This window comes from Ambystoma mexicanum, chromosome 12, assembly GCF_040938575.1.
Source record: "Ambystoma mexicanum isolate Mex_15411 chromosome 12, UKY_AmexF1_1, whole genome shotgun sequence".
Taxonomy (NCBI): Eukaryota; Metazoa; Chordata; class Amphibia; order Caudata; family Ambystomatidae; genus Ambystoma; species Ambystoma mexicanum.
Window position 1 is genome coordinate 588853105 of NC_090936.1, and position 21471 is coordinate 588874575.

The window sequence follows — 21471 nt, forward strand, 5'->3', positions numbered from 1 at the left end:
ATTGCTTTTCGCATGGTAGCTAAAGGAGTATGGCCAGCCTTCTGGAGATTTCTAAGCAAGCAACCATTGTACTGACGATTATGGGGCGCATTAAGGCATGGCATTTTTTCAGACTCTGACATAGGCTGTAGGTCTTTATTACCAGATTTCTGCACATGCTCTTCTGTCGTCGCTTTCTTTCTGGAATTATTCTTCCCTTTCACCACCTTGTAAGAGTCTGTGATAAGGTTCCTGCGACTCATGGCGCTATTTGCTGGCTGCAGAGAGAGGGAGATGACTAAGAGGTTACAAGCATTGCAATAGGATCATCAAAGTTCACACTTTAAAAGAGGATGCTGTGACAAATTCACACCTGTCTACTGTCTGCCTGAGAGTAGGGCTGCCAGGACCTTGATATACACCCCAACCTGACCAGCTAAGCAACCCGAATATCATCTGGTGGAAGACAAAGAAGTACTGCACAACAAAGCGTTTGGCTCTTCAGAAGAACCCCACAGAATCATTTCCAACAACCTTAGCAGATTGTCCCTCTAAATCAATCATACCCAGGATGTTAGGTGGACCAGCCCTGAACTATTACTGAATCCCCTGAGACAGCAACTAGTTAGCAACTACCAGGTCCCAAAGAAATAGGGTATTCAAGACTGCATCGCCAAGGATGCATCATGTTTAGAGCTCCCAAACCCTGAGTGGACTCTGGAATGTCTATCAGGGAATAAGAGGGAGATATGCTATGGGAAAACACTCAGGGATTTCATTTCACCAAAATGCCAGGGGTAGCGGAAGTGACATCACACGGCCCTTGACCTCTGATGACATACAGGAAGTGATATCATTTGATCCTGACCCCAAGGGACATCACGGAAAGTGATGGCACACCACCTTTCACACTTTGACAAAACAGGACGTGGCATCACATGGCACCTGGATGCTCAGAAAGCAAGTTACCATGGAACCGTAGACAAAAAGATACATCTTTAGGGCCTTGCGAAACTGAAGGTGATATGTCAGTTTTCAATTTTAAGATGGATGAGCGTTCCGCAATTTCGGGAGTCAAGGCTGAAAAAGAGCACTCCTCAGCCCGGGCTTTATGAAATCTCAGGACAACGAATAAGGGTTGAGAACAGGCACATAAAATTCTGGATGGTGAATAGAGTAACGGCTTATGATTAAAAAAAGAGGGACAAGAATGTGGGGCGGCCCGATGAACAATGCAGAGAATCTTAAACTCTAAACTCAATGCACTGCTTAATCAGGAGCCAATGAAGTTGACGTAATATGGGTGGGGTATGAGTGAGCCTCAGAACATTTAGGGCAAAGTGCACCGCTGAGTTCTGCAATACCTGAAGGCTGTGCAACTGGAACTCCGGTTGCCCTAAGTAGATGCCATTGCAGTAGTCAAGTGTCCCCATAATTGAGGCAGTGACTACTTGGGAATGTTAATGTTAAAGGATATTTGTACCGCACACTATGACCACCGGAATGGTTCCCTGGTAGTCTGGCGGATCTGAAAATGAAAGGGTGTGGGAGATAAGTTAGTGGGAATGAGCGGGATAAGTGCAAGAGAGCAGTGATGTGCTGTTGGCAGCTTCAGTTTGGTTAACACCATTTGCTGAGCTTGGGGGTGCTTTCTGGTCAGTAGCCGTCGTGTGCTGTTGTGCGGTTTGTTTTGTTGTTGTGGTGTAGTGAAGTTTGTGCGGTTTGTTGTGCTTTAGGGTTGTGGTTGTGTTTGGTTAGAGTTTGAGAGGTGTATGCAGAGGGGCGAAATTGCTAGTGTCTTGGTTATTGGCCTCCCTATCTAGAAGTGATATGGGCTACATTTCCACCATCTTTCTAGATGTGGCGCATGAATATTTCTGCATTTCTATCTAGATCTGGCACTGGCTAATATTCACAATCCTGTCTATATATGAAGCACACCAATATTCACAATTATATCCAAATGTGGCACTGGCCCACCTTCAAAATCCTGTCTAGATGCAAAGCAAGCTAGCATTCACAATAATATCTAAATGTGGCATTAGCAATATTCTCAATCCAGTCTAGACGTGGCACTGGCCGACATTCACAATCATGTCTAGATGTGACGCAGGCTAATGTTCACAATTCTATCTAAGTGTTGCAGTTGCTAACATTCACAATCCTATCTAGATGCAACACAGGCTAATGTTCACAATTTTATTTAGTGGAACCTGTGTCTCTCTGGACAAAGAGGAGTGCAATTTAATTCTGAGGCTTTTCACTGAAGCACTGGGAGCAAGGCATGGTCCAAAGGATTCCGGCCAAAAATTAGAGTTCCATTGACAGTTACACTCTTCAGAACCAATCAACAAGATCTATGTCTTTTGTCCATTTAACTTCAGACAATTTTCCAACATCCAGCTTGCGACTGAAACCAAACTAGATCTTAGTCTGCTTCGCGGATCCAACTTGGGAGCCTTAAGTCAAACAATCAGTTGAATATTATCAGAGTAAGTGTAAAACCGAACAACATAAGATTAAATTAAATCCCCAGTGGGACAGAGATAAACATTGAAGAGAAGAGGGGAAAGGGAGGAACCCTGGGGAACACCACAGGTAATAGATACAGGTTCTGACTTGAACAGGAACAAAGAAACTGCCTGAAACAGGTCTGATAGAAAAGAAGAAAACCAAGACAAAGAAAGTCCACCAATGCCAACTGCTTCCAGGCATCTGAGCCAGATGGCATGGTCGATCGTTTCGAAGGTCACATAGAGCTCAAGTAAAATAATAACTCTGACTTCACTGCAGTCCCGAAGCATGAAATGTAATCGAGAACAGAAATCATCACAGATTCCGTTCCTCTAAGAGGTCTAAAATCTGCGTGGAAAGATCGCATGAGAGTTGGGGAGTAACGATCGATTCTATAAGCTTTCTTAACAGTGGTAAAAGAGAAATAAGATGATAATTAGAGAGTTCACCAGGGTTTAGATGAGATTTCTTTATTAAAGGGGTAACCAATGCATGTTTTAAAGATTTTGGAATGGAACCACTTAAGAAGTAGTAACTATTATGCTCACCTGGTATCCAAAGGGACGCCACCCAGCCGGGTTACTCACTGGTATGCTTCTCAGCTTTGCCCTGATGTGGTCTGCGGGGAAGGTTCTGCCTGAAAATACAGGAGGACTGTGTTCAAGACTGACCGACTGGGGTAAGTATCCTCCCTCCACCCCTGTATGCTTTCAGTCCCTCTGGCGCCCTCTCCTCACCTTGTGGTAGAATTAGGCGTGCTCTCCGTCCTGCCTTCTTTGCAGGGGCGTGTTGTCTTTCATGGGCAAGTGCGGTCCAGTTACTTCACTGACACCGGCCCGTTTGATATTGTTCAGGTAGGTCTTATTGCTGTTCTTTAGTTTTGTTGCTATCCTGCATGCCTTTCTTTGTTTAAAATGTCTCTTTTTTTTCCCTTAGGTATGCGGAGCTTCAGCGCGGCGAACTGGCTTGGTTGAGCCCCGCTGGTAAATGATGGCGCATTAAGAGCGCTATGATGCAGTAAGTAAACGCTATGCACAGCGCTGCGAAGTCTTGCCTTTGCTAACATGTGTTTTCCTTCCTTGTAGGTCGCTGTGTTCTTCAGCGAGAGTGGAATGTCCGGAGTGGTGCCAGCCGAGAGGCGACCAGCCAGGTAAGCCTTTTGAGCAGTTCATAATTTGTAAATGTCTCTACAGCTTTCTTTAATGTTGCCTCTATCTTCCTCTTTCAGGTCGTTCTGTCCGGGAGGTGTGCAGATTCGAAGAAGCTGTTCTCAGGAGCTGCGAGTGTTTAAAGATGAAGACTGCAGCTAAGATGCTGCTGCTAATGATGTTCCTTTTGTCTCCTTGGTTCGAGGGAATAGCTGGACACGGTGAGCGTCACGCTGCAAGCTGCAAAGTAACACGAAGCATGTTCTGCAGTCAGGGTGTGGTTTATATAGACCAGGGAAAGTAGTTCCAGGCCTGCTACACCCAAAACACTAGACCGCATAGCTTGGTTCTTAGGGAACCAAGCTATATGGATGCCTCCATGTTGGCTGACAACACAATAAAGTAGTTCCCAAGCACATTGTTGTTCATGGTGTATGAGCCTGGCGCCATAAGCGCCAGGACTGGCCCCATGAGGGCTTTTGAAGAGGATGCCAGGCTCTAGAGGCCCGAGTCCTGACTCCACCTGGCCAATGGGTTTGCCAGAGGGGGTTTTGGGCGAGGGTCATGACAGCACTCCCCCCTAAGGCCCCTCCCATGGTGTTCCTTCTGTCTGGCCCAGGTTTGGTTGGGAAGTTCCGATGGAATTTCCTGATTAGACATGGTGCGTGGATATTCTCACTGGGCTCCCAGGATCTATCTTGCGGTCCAAATCCTTTCCAATCGACGAGATAATATAGCTTGGTCCTAGAGTATTTAGAGTCCAAGATATCCTTGACTTCGAATTCTGGTTCTCCGTCAACAAGTATGGGCTTAGGTGGTGTCCCAATCCGTGTGCCGGGCTGCATTGGTTTCAGGAGGGACACATGGAATATCGGGTGGATGTGTAGATTAGGTGGTAAATCCAGTTTCACGGCTGCTGGGTTGATAATTGCCTTAATGGTATAGGGTCCTAAGAATCTGGGATGAAAGGTCTGGGTTCCCTTGATGGGTACGAATTTAGCGGCTAACCAAACTTTGTCTCCTACTTGATAATCAGGGGCCTTTTTCCGGTGTTGGTCGGCAAATCTCATTTGTTTTTCTTTGGCATGAATAAGGTGTTCCTTTGCCCTTTTGAAAGCATGAGTAATGGTTGTGTGTAGAGTCTTTACCGCTGGCATTTCCAAGCTGGCTAGAAGGTCTAGTTCAGAGGTACGTGGATGTCTGCCATGAAGGGTGTAGAAGGGCGTTTGTCCCGTGCTTGAAGGCAAAGAATTGTTATATGCATATTCGGCTATCCATAGTAGGTCTTTCCAATTCCTTTGTTCGTGGTGCAGCATGCACCGTAAATATTGCTCGAGTGTCTGATTGGTTCTCTCGGTTTGGCTGTCCATTTGGGGATGGTGACTGGTAGATAGCCGAACGTCGATCTGCGCCATTGCACAGCATTTTTTCCAGAAGTTTGAAACAAACTGGCTGCCTCGATCAGAGACCAGAACCGAAGGGAAACCATGTAGCTTAACCACGCCCTCCAGGAACACTTTTGCTAAAGTGGCTGCGTCTGGGAGGCCTTTGAGAGGAATAAAATGGGCAATCTTCAAGAATAAGTCCACAACTACAAGGATGGTGTTGAACCCTTGGCTTGGAGGTAGATCAGTGATAAAGTCAAGGGAAAGAGTGTGCCATGGAACTGGAGGAATGTCCAATGGTTGTAGGAGACCAGATGGTTTTTGTTTCTGTGATTTATTTTGTGCGCAGACACCGCAGGACTGAATATACTGAATGATGTCCTTACGCCAGGCAGGCCACCAAAAGTTCTTTCACCTTAGCGAGGGTTTTGGCAATCCCAGGATGCCCTTCGATCAGTGAATCTTGATAGTTTGAAATAATATGCTGTTGTAATTCCTTCTTGGGTACATATAGGCGATCCCTAAAAAAGGGTAGGTGGTCCTTGATGGTATATTGTTCTCCTTGAGTTTGCCATGCGAGGTAGGCATCAGGATTCATTGTCCGTTGGATTTCTTTTCGTAGTTCTGCTTGTGTTAAGGCTGTCGTGATACCCAAGAGTTTGTCTTCAGGTATAATAGGTACTGGGTCTGGAGTTGTATATACTATTTCATCTATGCCCATGCGAGATAAGGCATCCGCCTTTCCGTTTCTGACTCCTGGTCGAAATGTTATTACATAATCATATTCGGCGAAGAAAGGGGCCCACTGTAATTGGTGCGAGGACTGGGCCTTGGCTGTTTTGAGATATTGCAGGTTTCGGTGGTCTGTGATGACTGTAATGGTGTGTCTGGCCCCCAGAAGGTAGTGTCTCCAGGCTTTAAAGGCGGATTTGATAGCCAGGAGTTCCTTGTCCGTGATGGCATAATTAATCTCTGGAGGTGAGAACTTTTTGAACCAGAAGGCCACAGGATGTAGATGGCCGGGTCTCTCTGTGAAAGGACAGCCCCCATTTCGAGACTGGACGCATCAGTTTCAACGACATAAGGGAGGTCTGGACGAGGATGTTGCAGAATTGGAGCGGAGGTAAACCTTTGTTTAAGTTACTGAAAGGCTTCTTCTGCTTCTTTGGTCCAAGCAAACTTCTTATTGTTTTTTTCGTAATAGTACTGTGATTGGGTGCACAACCTGAGAGAAGTCTGGGATGAACCGGCGATAGAAGTTCACAAAGCCCAGCATGCTTTGTACCCCTTTCAGAGACGCTGGTGAAGGCCATTTCAGAATGGCATCTACCTTGTGCACGTCCATTCTGATGCCTCCTGGAGTAAGGGTAAAACCAAGAAATTCTACTTCGGTGACGTGAAAAAAGCATTTTTCAAGCTTTGCAAACAAGCGATGTTGACGGAGCTTGGTGAGGACTGAACGAACGTGCCAGACATGATCTTGTTCCAAGGCTGAGTATACAAAGATGTCGTCTATGTACACTAAGGCGCACACATCAATTAACTCCCTTAAGACGTCATTCATGAAATATTGGAATGCCGCAAAAACTTAGTACGGAAGGCGGTTTTCCATTCATCTCCTTTTCTGACTCGGACCAGGTGGTACGCTCCTCGAAGGTCCAATTTGGTATAAATCTGGGCATCTTTAACTTGGTCTAGCATCTCAGGGATAAGTGGGAAGGGGTAGCGGTTCTTCACGGTGATCTGGTTCAATGCGCTGTAGTCAATACAGGTTCTCAAGTCTCCTTCCTTTTTCGGTACGAAGAACAAAGGACTGGCTGCGGGGGACTTCGAAGGACGGATAAATCTGTTTGCAAGGTACTGGTCTAAATAGGATTTCAAATGAAGGTTTTCTGGTTCTGTGAGAGCGTAGATCCTGCCGCATGGGATTTGTGCACCAGGAACAAGGTTGATCTGACAGTCATAGGGCCTGTGCGGCGGCAATGTATTGGCTTGGTCCTTTCAGAAAACATCCTGGAAATCATGGTATTCACTTGGCAAGGTATTAGTTGCTCCCAGGGTTGATACTGTCGCTCCGGGAGTCATGGGGATACAGATGTCGGGTTTCTCCTCTTGGTAATAGCAGGCAGGGAAGCAGTCACCGGGGAAGGTTAATTTTCGTGCCCGCCATTCTATCAAAGGGTTGTGAGCAACCAACCATGGCATCCCTAGTATTAACCTGAACTGAGGTGCCTTGATGAGATCGAATGAAATAGACTCCCGATGTCCGTCCTGGAACAGCAAGGATACCCTGGCTGTACACTGTGTTACTGGTCCGGAAGCGATTTCTGTCCCATCCACGGTGGCTACCTTGTCCATACTTGGCTTAGAAAACAAAGGAAGCCCCATCTCTGCTGCCAGTTCTTGATCAATATAATTTCCAACTGCTCCGCTATCGATGTATGCTTCAACGGCATGCATTCTTAACGACTGTTGGTGGTTAATTAAGATCACTGGTATTGCAAAGTGCGAGGTCAGCAACTCTTTCTTCTCACTCGACAAACTGACCTCTACGTTTGTCGAGCTTGGTAGTTTCCCCGATTCCTTAGCTTCATCCTTCTCTGTCGCCCCGACTGTTCTTCTTGGGGGTTTTAGTGGACAGTCCTTCAGGAAATGTCCTGGTTTCCCACAATACAAACAAAGCTGTTGTTTTCTTCTTTTGTCCCGCTCTTGTTTTGTTAATGGAGGCCGTATCCCTCCAATTTGCATGGGTTCTACAGCATTTTCAGGTACACTGGGTGTGTTTTCCCTTGGTCGAACATACATGGTCCGAGGGTCCGTCTTAGACTGGTCTGCCTTTCGGTCCTGCAACCGGTGGTCTAGCTGCACGACCAGATTTATGAATTCTGCACAGTCTCTGGGTGGATCAACCACCTGGGCTAAGACGTCCTTTAATTCGCCTCGTAAGCCTCAATGGAATAACGTGGTTCTTTTGTTTTCTGGCCACCTAGCTTCGGCAACCAGTCTGTTGAAGGAAGCAATGTACGTTAACAAGTCCTGATTGCCCTGTAGGAGGGACAAGAGTTCATTGTCTACTGCTTGTTCCTGGGTATGGCGAGCAAAAAGTTTTTCCATTTCTCTCTGGAACCCCCCAAAGTCATGTAATAGAGGATTGTCATAGGTTACCAACGGCATCGACCAATCTACTGCACTACCACTCAGGTATGATAAGACAAAACTACTCGAGCTTGGTCGTTTGGAAATGCTCCAGGCCTAAAAGAAAATGAAGGCGGCACTAATTGATGAATGCCGCATACTTCCGTGGGTCGCCTGAGAACCTTTCTGGTGGTGCCAGGGGCACTGTTCCAAGTAACGTGATCTGTACCGGAGTGGGTGGTATGGCGGGGTTTTGCATCGTTGGATGAATGAATGAACCTCAGCACGAAGCTCTCCTAGTAATTGGGACAATTCGTCCATTTCTGATGTCTCCATGGTGCCCAGGAGGATTTGTTATGGTAGGCTTCGTGTTCTGTTACGCTCACCTGGTATCAACAGGGACGCCACCCAGCCGGGTTACTCGCTAGTATGCTTCTCAGCTTTGCCCTGATGTGGTCTGCGGGGAAGGTTCTGCCTGAAAATACAGGAGGACTCTGTTCAAGACTGACCGACTGGGGTAAGTATCCTCCCTCCACCCCCGTATGCTTTCAGTCCCTCTGGCGCCCTCTCCTCACCTTGTGGTAGAATTAGGCATGCTCTCCGTCCTGCCTTCTTTGCAGGGGCGCGTTGTCTTTCATGGGCGAGTGCGGTCCAGTTACTTCACTGGCGTCGGCCCGTTTGATATTGTTCAGGTAGGTCTTATTGCTGTTCTTTAGTTTTGTTGCTATCCTGCATGCCTTTCTTTGTTTAAAATGTCTCTTTTTTCTCCCATAGGTATGCAGAGCTTCAGCGCAGCCAACAGGCTTGGTTGAGCCCTGCTGGTAAATGATGGCACATTAAGAGTGCTATGATGCGGTAAGTAAGCGCTATGCGCAGCGCTGCGAAGTCTTGCCTTTGCTAACCTGTGTTTTCCTTCCTTGTAGGTCGCTGTGTTCTTCAGCGCAAGTGGAATGTCCAGAGTGGTGCCAGCCGAGAGGCGACAAGCCAAGTAAGCCTTTTGAGAAGTTCGTAATTTGTAAATGTCTCTACAGCTTTCTTTAATGTTGCCTCTATCTTCCTCTTTCAGGTTGTTCTGTCCGGGAGGCGTGCAGATTCGAGGAAGCTGTTTTCAGTAGCTGCGAGTGTTTAAAGATGAAGACTGCAGGTAAGATGCTGCTGCTAATGATGTTCCTTTTGTCTGCTTGCAGGTTCTGCTTCTCCGAGGTTCGAGGGAATAGCTGGACACTGTGAGCGTCATGTTGCAAGCTGCAAAGTAACACGAAGCATGTTCTGCAGTCAGGGTGTGATTTATATAGCCCAGGTAAAGTAGTACCAGGGGAAAGTAGTTCCAGGCCTGCCACACCCAAAACACTAGACCGCATAGCTTGGTTCTTAGGGAACAAAGCTATGTGGATGCCTCCATGTTGGCTGACAATACAATAAAGTAGTTCCCAAGCACATTGTTGTTCATGTTGTATGAGCCTGGCGCCATAGGTGCCAGGACTGGCCCCATGAGGGCTTTTGAAGAGGATGCCAGGCTCTAGAGGCCCGAGTTCTGACCCCACCTGGCCAATGGGTTTGCCAGAGGCGTTTTGGGCGAGGGTCATGACAGTAACGCTGCTCTTCAGGAAAGAAAAAAATAGAACTCTGCGGCAAAGGTGTAAAGGAAATTAACAATGATAAAAGGATTTAAGATTATTTAGTGGAGAAACCACTATTTTGTCAGTGACAGGATCAAATTGAAAAGATGAATTGCTGTCGAGCACCATTTAATTGCTTGCAAAGAGAGGGGAAGATTGGAAAGGTGGCTCCCCTGGAAGAGATTTGATGTCGAATAGTACAGATTTTGTCAAGAACAAAAGCACTGATTGAATCACAAGTTACTTGTGAGCGTAAAGGATCCACTTGAAGAGGTGGAGGTGCTGACAGCTCTTTAACAACCTTGAAAAGCTACTGAGAGGAGCAAGATGCTTTGATGAAACGATCACCATAGAATTGAGCTTTTGCTTCTTTAATGGTGCGAAGGAAAACTGCCACAGCAGTTTTATATTCCTGTTTTGCTGCAGGAGAGAAATCAATGTGCCATTTACGCTCGGCCTTACTGCAAGTACACTTAAACACCCTAAGATTTGGAGAAACCAAGGAGCAGATGGTGACATAGACCTCTTCTAACAGGCACCAATTGCTTGGCGGTCAAAGCCATGGTTTTTAATAAACCTGTACAGGGATCCAAATTATCAGTAACTCTCAAATATGTCATATTTGCTCCTAAAGACTGAGCTATTTCAGTGGGAAGAATACTTATTTCCAGAAGCGTAGGGGCTGGAGAAGCAATGAAACAGAATCGCGAGAAGCAGGAAGAAAAATTACAAAAGGAAGGAGAACATGATCAGACCAAGTGACTGGTAATAGCTCAAAAGTAGCTATCAGAGAAATGTCCCAAAAAATTAGAAACCGAGTATTACCTTTAGTATGTGTGGGTAGATGATTGCATATGTAAACATGATAATCGGTCAAAGCAGCTGTTCGTTTTTCGGCATAGAGATCAGACGGGTCATTGGGATGCACATTAAAATCTCCCAACATAATTAAATTAGGATGAATCAGTGAAAAATCAGACACCAATTGGGTAAAGCTCTTAATAAAGGAGAATGTGGAACAGTGATGGGGGGTGATAACCCAAAAATTTATAAGGTGAGAAATAAGAAGAGAGCTGAAAGCGGGCTAGTTATAGTTCACATGATAAATTATGTGTAACATGAATAATCCGGCATTTTAAAGAGTTTAACTACACCATTGCCACACCACCTTCTAATGCAGTGGAGGGGTGGTGAAGCCTCCTAATCGTATAATTAGGTGGCAGCAGCTGAGCAAAGTCAGGATTGGAAGAGGTGGAAAACTATGTTTCCGTAATGCTCAGAATATCAGCTTTCAAATCATCAAGTAACGCAAAAATGTCATTGCGATGAGCCGCAGCCGATCTAGCGTTGATCAGGAGGCCACGAATATGGTTACGATATCACTGTAATATGATATACATTTCATACAAAAATGGATCACCATATGTAGCATTAATAACAGTGTGTATGGGCCCATTTTACCAAATGACTGTGAATGTAAGCAGACGTCCAAGGCCAAATGATGCCATGCAATGGAAAGAAAATACATGTGGCTGTAGCATCAAATGAAAGGTGTGTCAACAAATACAACCCTTGGAAGCTGGGCCAGAACAAAAGGGTGAACGCAACCAAGGGATGCATGCAGTGCTTAATTCGTAAAAAAATAAGTGGCTGGGTCCAAATATTTTCAAGCACGCCTTTGACGCATTGAGCGTGCAGCTTCCCATCACTGTTGCCACTACCTGTGGCCGTACCCCACATTGTAAACATATTTAGGATTAAATATGCAACTTGCACTGGCACATTGGGGATGATAGATGCCCGACTATAGCAGATATGTGATTTACAAATACGAATCAACATAACATAAAACAAAATAATATACTAGTTGTGTCCTGAAACAAAACACATGCTTAAGTACTGGTTTAAACACATAATCACCAGTAACATTTTGCTATTATTCTATAAGTTGCACATATAGATATCCACTTAAAATAGAGTAAATATGCTATTCTCCCACGGTAAATTCATGGCCAAATGCAGGCTAAAACATTAAACTGGTGAACTTTCCTTGCAAGCATTGCAGCACGATTGATTCTCTTCTGGACGGAGGAGAGCGACGACACGGCTGCCCAACACCCCTGTGGCGCAGATTGAAGGTGATGTGTGAGTGCGGTCCACCGGCCCCCAGTGCCCGGCACTAAACCAAATCTGCCTCGACCCGCTGGTAGCGGAGGATCGTGGGACGAGACGCTGTCTTCACGCTGCGATACTGGGAGGAGCTGAGGTGGCAAGTTGGAAGGGACCAGCTGATGCCTGCGGATTGCCAAGGTGAGCCCCAGCCCGGGCAGACCACTGAGCGGCCCAGTGCGGGTCTGGAGCCGTTCTCCCCCAACAACCACGCGGTGGGGCGCTGAGTGGAAGCCTGGCACCCACTACATACGGCAGCTGAAGCTGAGAGCGGCTCAAGGGGCGGACTAGAGGGGGCACCAAGCAAGCGGCCTACTCCACATCAGGCTCACGGGCGGACCCGGGAGGACACCAGCTGAGGAGGCTTGAGAATGGCTGGGAACTCCGCAGAGTGCCCCACAGGCCATCCCTATTTTTACTGCCCTGCCGGCCCGGATCCTCCACCACTCCCCCACCTCACGGCCCCCCTGGAACACTCATCCACTGCATCCATAAGCTCCATTAATAACTGACTGGAGCCCTTCATTAAAAAAGGGGACAGATGGGGCAGCATCTCCTTGGGCCTTAAAGACATGCTGCCACAAACACAGTGCAGTCCACCCCGGGCGCCCTGAGACGGTGGCCTGGATCCATGTGTAGAGGGGAGGGCGTGCACAGTCCACGGGGGGGGGGGACAGGAATACGTGGCAAGAACCTAAACTGCAACTGGAATAAGATCCCTCAGTTATAAATTGGCAGCCATTCAGTTGTGACATTGTCAGGGTCCAATCACAGCCTGGACTTGGAGAATACCCCTGTAAGCTCCCAGTGGGATCCCACTACGACACACCCTTTAATAGCTGCAGGATACCCCTAAACAGTGTCCAATATAATCTAGCGTCTATTTCCCCATTCTGGGCCCAGAGAAACTAGCCCACGGAGTGCGCAATCACCTAATACTCTGAAATGGACCCGGATACTGGCGTTGACGACCTGCTGCACGCCCTAGGGACCTTCCAGGCTAACAATGGCTTTACAGAGCTACCCCCAAGGCGACACAGCGACCCGGCTGAAGTGTGAGCCACTACCGGATCTACGCAATGGTAAACCCCAGAAAAACAGGCCAAAATGGACCAATTTGCCCGGTCAGATCAGCCTCAGCGCCCTCCTTCCCAAGCCCAGTGCCAGGAACCAGCTCAGATGGGCATGACAGCACTGAACCAGACTCTGCTGGCCTTAAAGAGCAGCATGGACAACTTGGGGGCAAAGATCAATGCCCTTACCTGCAAGGTGGATGTTTGAGCTATACAAATCGAAAAACTGTGCGGCCGGATGTCGCAAGCTGAACAGAGGATAGGAGAGGGCGAGGACAAGGTGGCCGTTCTACAGCGAGAAGTGGTCGATTTACAACAAACAGTGAAGAAAGTGGTTCCGAGGAACGATGACCTAGAGGGCCGCTCCAGGCGTAATAATATACATTTACTGGGAATACTGGGATCCACTCCGATCGACAACATGCAGAAGTTTGTAGAGAAACTCCCAGTGGAAGTCCTGGGGTACCCCCTGCTCACAACCATGTACATGGTAGAGAGAGCACACAGTTCACTGGCGGTGAGGCCCCCCGTGGGGCCCCAGTGCGCCCCATTATTGCCAGAATCTTCAGTTACCAGGATAGGGATATCCTGCTTCGTTCCGCCAGGGACAAGAAGGAACTGCGATGGGGATCCGCCACTATCTGCCTTTTGCCAGACTTAAGCCCATCGGTCCAGGAACAACGTAAACCTTTCCAGTCAGTGAAAAACATCTTACGAAGGAAAGAGGTACAATACTCCATGATATATCTAGCCAAGCTGCGGGTGACGCATAGAGGCTCAGTGAGCTTCTTCACTACCCCAGAGGCGACTGAGCGTTTCGCAAGGAATCTCCAAGATCCTGGAGGGTCACCACGACATTCACTCTGACGCTGTCTTGGTGCTCTGATTGATGCTCTTATATAATTGCCTTGGCAATTCAAACAGTGGGTCCTGCAAGGACAGACAGGGATTTGTAATCTAAGCTTCTGGTCATTGCCACTGGGAGCGATCTGGCTGCCCACGGCTCCCCGTTCTCTGCAGGCACTGCAGTCTTTGTTGAGAATTTGTTGATGGGGTGTTGTTTGGGAGGGAGGTGGGAGCCAGTAGGTTTATGTTTCTGTAGGGGGAGGGGACTGAAGTTTGGAGCAATAAGAGTTTGGTTACTGCAGTTGGTGTTGGGGACAGGGGGAGGGATTGGAAGTCAATGTTGAAAGAAATGAGTAGACCTGCAATACACATTGGGATAGCATACTATTACCGGCCCAGGGCACAATCAAATCACATAGGTACTACTGCATCAGAAATACTTTACAATTTCCACAGCTTAGGAATGGGGGAGACAAACAAACGAATATCACTGATAACCTGGAATATACGCGTGTTCACTAACCAGAAAAATGTTTGGTTGATAGCAAACCATAGCAAAATTCACAATGTAAGTATCCTATTTCTACAGGAAACGCATCTCCCTCGAGGAGCCACTCCTGCCACCCCCCCCGACCTGGCGGGTCGGGGAGTCCAACTTGGTTCCTTCCTCTCTGCTATCTTCTTCTCTACCTGTGGTGTGCCCCAGGGGTTTAACCTCTCTCCCTGGCACTTCTTGTCCACCGCATCGCGCTCTCTGCCCCAACTTTCAGTGCTATGCGGATGACACTCAGCTCATTTTCAGGCTACATTTGGCCACCTATTCTCCATCCCTCATCTCTGACTGTCTGTCTGCTATCCAGGAGTAGTGTGCCGCCAATGACCTCTGCCTTAATGCCAGTAAGACTGAGATTCTCCTCATCGGCACACCCACTCCCTCCTTTCCTGTAGCTCTCTGGCCGGCCTCTCTTGGCCCTCTTCCTGCTCCCACCTGCAAGGCTAAAGACCTTGGGGTCATCTTCGACTCCACACTCTCCTTCTCTCCTCACATCTCTGACATCTCTAAGAAGGCACACTACCAGCTGCACCTCCTTAGAGGTATTCTTACTTTCCTCAGATGCTCACTGTCTCCAGAACTCTGGTTCTCTCTAGACTGGACTACTGCAACAGCCTCATTCTAAATCTGCCTGCCTCTACTCTCTGCCCTTTGCAACTCATCCAGAACAGGACTGCGAGACTTGTCTTTGGCCTCAAGCCCAGGGATCGTATCTCCCCAGGACTGAAATCTCTGCACTGGCACCCAGTGGCTCTGAGGATTAAGTACAAAACCCTATGCATTGTCCACAAGGCCTTCTGGGGCACGGGGCCTCAATACCTTCAACTCTCTAGTCCTAAATATCTCCCTTCTTGAGCTCTTCGCTCATCTGCCTCCAACTCCCTCAGGGTCAGTCGCTTCTCCAAGCAACAAGTTGGTGGTAGATCTCTTTCTTCAGCTGGGGCCTCCCTCTGGAACAGCCTCTCTGCCTCCCTTAAACTTGAGGAGAATCATCTCCGGTTCCGGAAGCACCTTTCTCTTTGCTTCTGATTTTTGTCCTCCTCTCCCCTGCTGACCTCCTGGCTGTAACCGGAACTGCACTGGTTACCTGGACACCCTCTGATCTCGGGCCCAGGTCACTCCCCTGCCAGTCACAGACACCTGCACTGCCTGCCTGGCAACCCCTGCACATGGGGGCTGTTTCTGTATCCCTACATTTCCCCTACCAGCACTTGACACCTGATGCCTGCACATACACTTGCACTTGCCACTTGCTGGCCGTTACTTTTACTTATTATTATCTATTCCCATGTACTGCACTGTCCCTTCCCCTTTCCCATGCACTTGCGCGATCTGATTGACACATGGCCTAGTAGGATTGTTGTTCTGTCCTCCCTTTGTTCCCCCTCCCTTGCCCCGTCGCGCCTTGAAACACTTGTGTATAGGCGCGTTATAAACGCCATATTATATCATATCATAGATACAGTTCCTTCAGCACCACGCACTCTAACGGGGTAGCTACATATATACATCGTTCACTAGAATTTAAGTTACACAAGCAGTTTGGCGATGAAGAAGGACACTATACAATAATAGCGGGGGAGATCTCTGGGCTAAAACTTCTGTTGATGAACATATACGCCCCTAATACTGATACCCCCGATTTCTTTCATCACTGTGGCAACCATATTCATAAATTCCCAGACTACAACATTATATGGGCAGGCGATTTCAAACAACAGGGGGCCTGAGACACACCTGAGACACGCAGTGCCCTAAGGGAAAAGAGGAGCTGAACCAACTGGCACTCATGGAGGAGCGGTTCCTAGTTGACCCAATCGCAGCTGCTAGATACGGGAAGGGAAACCACCCCAGCAGGACACTGGCATGGGCCATTAAGCGAGAACGCCAACTGATGCCCATTGTGGGGGTGGAGGACCTTGATGGGTGCCTTACTGGAGAACTAGGGGGAATTTACATTTTCCGGGAATACTACGACCGGCTATACATGTCGCAATCTGGTGTAGGGAATGACATTATAACACAATACTTAGATAAAATAGCCCGGGGATGGCTTGCCCTGAACCAGGGGGAGGGATTACATGCACCCATATCGGATGAAGAGATCCGTAGAGCCGTTCTTATGCTCCAGAATGGAAAGGCCCATGGCCTAGATGGGATAACGGCCGAATTTTATAAGGCCTATATAGACCTCTTGCTCCCATACCTCCGAGATATGTATGAGAGTTCCCTGTCCACGGGTGTCCTTCCCGAATCCACTAGAACGGCCCTGGTAACAGTGCTCCTCAAACAGAAAAGGATCCACAGAAATGCACATCATATAGACTGTTATCGCTAATTAAAACGGACAACAAAATATTAGCAAAAATATTAGCTGACTGTCTGTTACCGCATATGCCCGCACTGGTCCTGCCGGACCAGGCGCATTTCATCCCAGGCCAATCGACCCAAAATAACCTGAGACGACTGTTCACGCTCATGCATAATGTTGATCCAGCGATACCTATAACGGTAGCGGCCATAGACGTGGAAAAGTCCTTCGACTCCGTGGAGTGGCCATTCCTGTTTGAGTTCCTCTGCCGCTCTGGATTCGGCCTTACTTTTATACAATGGATTTGCCTGCTATATACGGCGCCTGGGGCAGCGATTTACATAAGTGGCATAACATCTGAATGCATACACCCAACTAGCGGAACCCGACAGGGCTGCCCCCTGTCACCAATTTTGTTTGCGCTGGCAGTAGAGCCATTGGCTTGCTACATAAGAGAATTTCGTGCGCACAGAGGCATATGTATACACTCGCATCCCACTATTGTCTCATTATACGCAGACAATATATTACTGTACATAAAGCACCCGGGAAGAAATCTACTACTGCTGACGCAGGAGGTAACTAGATTCGGAGACCTCTCTGGTCCCAAGCCTTCAGCAAGCAGATGTGGGGAGGGACTTTCGTTGGTGCCCCCAGGGCATAAAATATCTGGGTATCCTTGTGACCCCCACGGTGGGGGAGTTATACAAAGAGAACTATGTGAGCGCCTTGGAACTACTTGAACACAGAGTGAACTTGTGGATTATTTTGCCCATCTCACAGGCGGCTCGTATCGCGCTGACTAAAATGGTGATCCTGCCCAAGCTGCTTTACATATTCAATAATGTACCTATATGGCAGCCGGTGCTGTTCTGGTCACGGGTCAAAAGCCTAATGCTGCGACTAGTATGGGCTGACAGACCGGCCAGGGTGTCCTATGACACCCTTATGCTACCATACGTATGGGGCAGGCTGGTATATCCCAACTTATACTTCCTAGTTGCTCAGGGCCTATACGTGGCAAGATGGGGGCCCCCCAATGCTGAACACCCGTACACAGCGCTAGCAAGGGCTATCATGTTCCCAAATGGCCTACAGGGGATGCTATGGGGTATCCGGGATAGGGCATCACGAGCTGTGGTCCAAACAATAAAAGTGACATGACTGAAATTCTCCTCCACCTGCTCCCTCCTTTCCTGACGCTCTCTGGCCAGCCTCCCTTGGCCCTCTTCCTGCTCCCACCTGTGAGGCTAAAAACCTCGGGGTCATCTTCAACTCCACACTCTCCTTCTCTCCTCACATCTCTGACGTCTCTAAGAAGTCATACTACCAGCTGCACCCCCCTCAGAGGTATTCTTCCTTTCCTCTCCTTCCCCCAGAAGCTCACTGTCTCCAGAGCTCTGGTGCTCTCTAGGCGAGACTACCGCAACAGCCTCTTTCTAAATCAACCTGCCTCTACTCTCTGCAACTCATCCAAAACAGGACTGCGAGACTTGTCCTTGGCCTCAAGCCCAGGGATCGCATCTCTCCAGGACTGAAATCTCTGCACTGGCTCTCAGTGGTTGTGAGGATTAAGTTCAAAACCCTCTGCATTGCCCACAAGGCTTTCTGGGGCCTAAATACCTTCAACTCTCTCTTCCTCAATATATTCCTTCTTGAGCTCTTCGCTCATCTGCCTTCAACTCCCTCAGGGTCAGTCGCTCCTCCAAGCAACGAGTTGGTGGTAGGTCTTTTTCTTCGGCTGGGGCCTCCCTCTGGAACAGCCTCCCTGCCTCTCTGAAACTTGAGGAGAACCATCTCCAGTTTCCGGAAGCACCTCAAGACCTTCCTCTTTGCTTCTGCTTTCTCTCCTCCTCTCCCCTGCTGAACTCCTGGCTGAAACTAAAACTGCACTGGTCACCTGGCTGCCCTCTGATCTTGGGCCCCGGTCCCCTCCCTGCTAGTTGCACACCTGCACTGCCCCCCTGGCAACCCTTGGACTCTGGGGCTGTTTCTGTATCCCTACAGCCCCCCTACCAGCACTTGACACCTGATGTCTGCACTTACACTTGTACTTGCGACCAGCTGGCCACACTTTTTGTTTTCATTTATTTTACTGTTTATCCTATGTACTGCCCTGCCTCCTCCCCCTCCCTCACATTTTTCCCCTTCCCCCGCACTTGGACGATCTCATTGTCACCTGGCCTAGCAAGATCGCTGTCTCCGTCGTCCCTCTGTTCCCCCTTCCTTGCCTCGTCACGCCTTAAAACACCCGTTTATAGGCGCGTTATAAATGCCATATCATATCATAGACATCACCACAATTCCAGAAGCCGCACTATCATGAGACCCAAAAATGCTGGAATGAAACGACCAGGAAGCAGGCCTTCTAATGCCACACCACCATGCTACGAAATACTGTTGGCGATTTGTAATACAAGAGGGGATATAAAGACACTGAGACTCGTTACAGCGCCCCCTGATTACAAATAAGGTGAGAGAACACTACATGCCGACAACAGATGGAAAAAATGGAAGAGAGAAAATAGGAAGGAACAGAAAGATACAGAAAACCAAGACACGATGAAGGATTGATGATACTAGAGGGTGCAAGACTTCGGAAACAGAGGAATAAACGCCATGGATGAAATCTTCAGAAGCTATTAAGAATGTGACATGTGAAGAAAGAGATCCTGTCATCACGAACACATCCAAGGAAGCAAGAGCAGTTGTCAGAAACAATCCAGAAACTGGGAGCTGAGAAGGAACATGTATAAACTAAGCGCAAAGAGGTCAGTTCGGGAGATAAGAGTTCCAGAGAGATACAAAGACCATAGGCCTCATTACGAATATGGCAGTAAGTGGTCAAATTGGAGGTACCGCTACACCAAATTAGGAGTTTTGGCTTTGAGTGGAAAACCCTGGAAGTAAATCTCGCCACTCAATGCCCAAAAAAATCTGCTGCAGCGGTAATTCCACACACAAAAAAACATTTGGTCCAATGGACCCAAAATAAATCAGGATTTACACAACTACCACCAATTGTAATCAGGAGAAAATTCCGCCTGACCAAATGGCGCTAACAGAAATTTGCTTTCCACTGAATTACCACCATACTCGTAATGAGGCTCAATGTATCGGACTAAGCTTTGCTTTTACAAGAAGGAATTATGCAGTGGCAGAATATGTTGCAACCAAACGAGAACGTCTCCATTAAAAGAGAAGGCGGCTTAAAAAAGTCACACCCAGATTACTTATGAATAACAGGCAAGAAAGGCAAAATGATATGCCCAGAACTTCTGTGCTGGGTGTTTTTCACATCAATCGTACCCGTATGTCATCCAATAGCATGTTGAATGCCCTACAAAAGGGGAACATACTGCATTTTGAACTCCTGGGCAAATCCCTGGAAAATGGTTGCCTGCCAAAGCAGGGGCATTTAAAACAAGAACTGCCAAGGCGTGGCAGAAACATGTGAGACAATGGCTGGCAATGTAGTCAAGTGACATGCCAGACAGGCACTGGCAAGGAGGTGATGGCAGCGGCAAATAAGACATCGTTTGGCTAAACAAACACACGGATCGCACAGCAGTGAAGCGACAGACAGGAGAGACAGCGACTGACAAATTAACACGAGATCGGATACGGGATAGGGGGTGCCACAGCATAGCCACTGCAGACGCATTCCAAACAGTAACTTTTAAAAGAAGAGAGATTTCAATTAGCAGCTGTCGCATAAAAGGATCGTAGACGCTGCCAGGAAATAACAAAGTCAGACAGGAGCGCCAACCACCTCTGACGGCGGCTTTGACACAACTGTCAAGTGAGGGCTGCCAAAGAAGGAACACGACATAGTGCCTGTGAGATGGATCCTCCAGAGGCAAGTAATAGTAAACCTGGGCTGCTGTCACGGAGGCTGATGGGGGCGGGGGTCGGAGGGGGTGCTGGAAAAAAGACATATGTACTTCTGTTAGAGTTTGTTACATTAGAGAGTAAGCGTGCAGCACAGATACGTCAGAACAGAAATAGGGTGTGTGTCAGCGGTGGAGTAAGCCAGGATGGGGGCCTGTCACGCGAGGTAGGGAGATCACTGGAACACTACTGTCCCAACTCTCACTGCGATGAGAGCCGTTGGTACTCGCCTTTTTATTTTGCTTCCGTCTCTGCAACTGACATGGTAAACAAAAAACGCCGCTTCCTGCTTCTACGGTCCGCCCTCTCGTCACTCCGCCCTCTTTTAAAAACACACAGACCTGCCTGAGAGAGACGGAGAGATGGGGGAGCAGAGCGTAGGGCGGGAGACAAAGGCTGTGAGCTGAGGCACCACAGGGAATCGGACAGAGCCACCCTCTGCAGCTTATCTCAGAGAATGGGAGCCGAGGCAGAGGCCCTCGACAAAACCTACTAAGTAGACAGCATGCAGTAGGCCATGGCCTCGGGGAACAGAGGCAAGAGGCAGAGGGATTTAGCCACCCACACATGCAATGAGCGAAGTACACCTCAAAGAGAGTGGGAACTGAGGCAAACAGACCTCGGAGAATAAAATCACTTACAGCCCAGATGTTTGACGCTCAGGGGCAGGGAGGCTAGTGCCTCCTCTAGTGGGGAAATCGCCACTATGAGCTGTCCTTCTGCCTCTAGTGCTCAAGGTCCTTAGTTCACGCACGCACAGGAACTGGACACACATAACTGGACACTAGGCAAGAAAGACACTACAACTTGCGCTTATGTTTAAAATCGGCCTAAACCAGATTAATACA

The 21471-nt window shown here is 48.1% G+C and overlaps 1 protein-coding gene across 1 annotated transcript in view; it reads right to left on the reverse strand.

Annotated features, from left to right (window-relative positions):
- POLD4 (DNA polymerase delta 4, accessory subunit) overlaps positions 1 to 20937 on the reverse strand; it is a 293308-nt gene extending 272371 nt beyond the window's left edge. Inside the window, exons 1-2 of the mRNA XM_069628951.1 lie at positions 20854 to 20937; positions 143 to 257 (exon numbers count right to left, since the gene is read on the reverse strand). Coding sequence (XP_069485052.1) covers positions 143 to 242 — 100 coding nt within the window. The 5' untranslated portion in view covers positions 243 to 257; positions 20854 to 20937. The remainder of the gene's footprint in view (positions 1 to 142; positions 258 to 20853) is intronic.
- Positions 20938 to 21471: the final 534 nt, after the last annotated feature.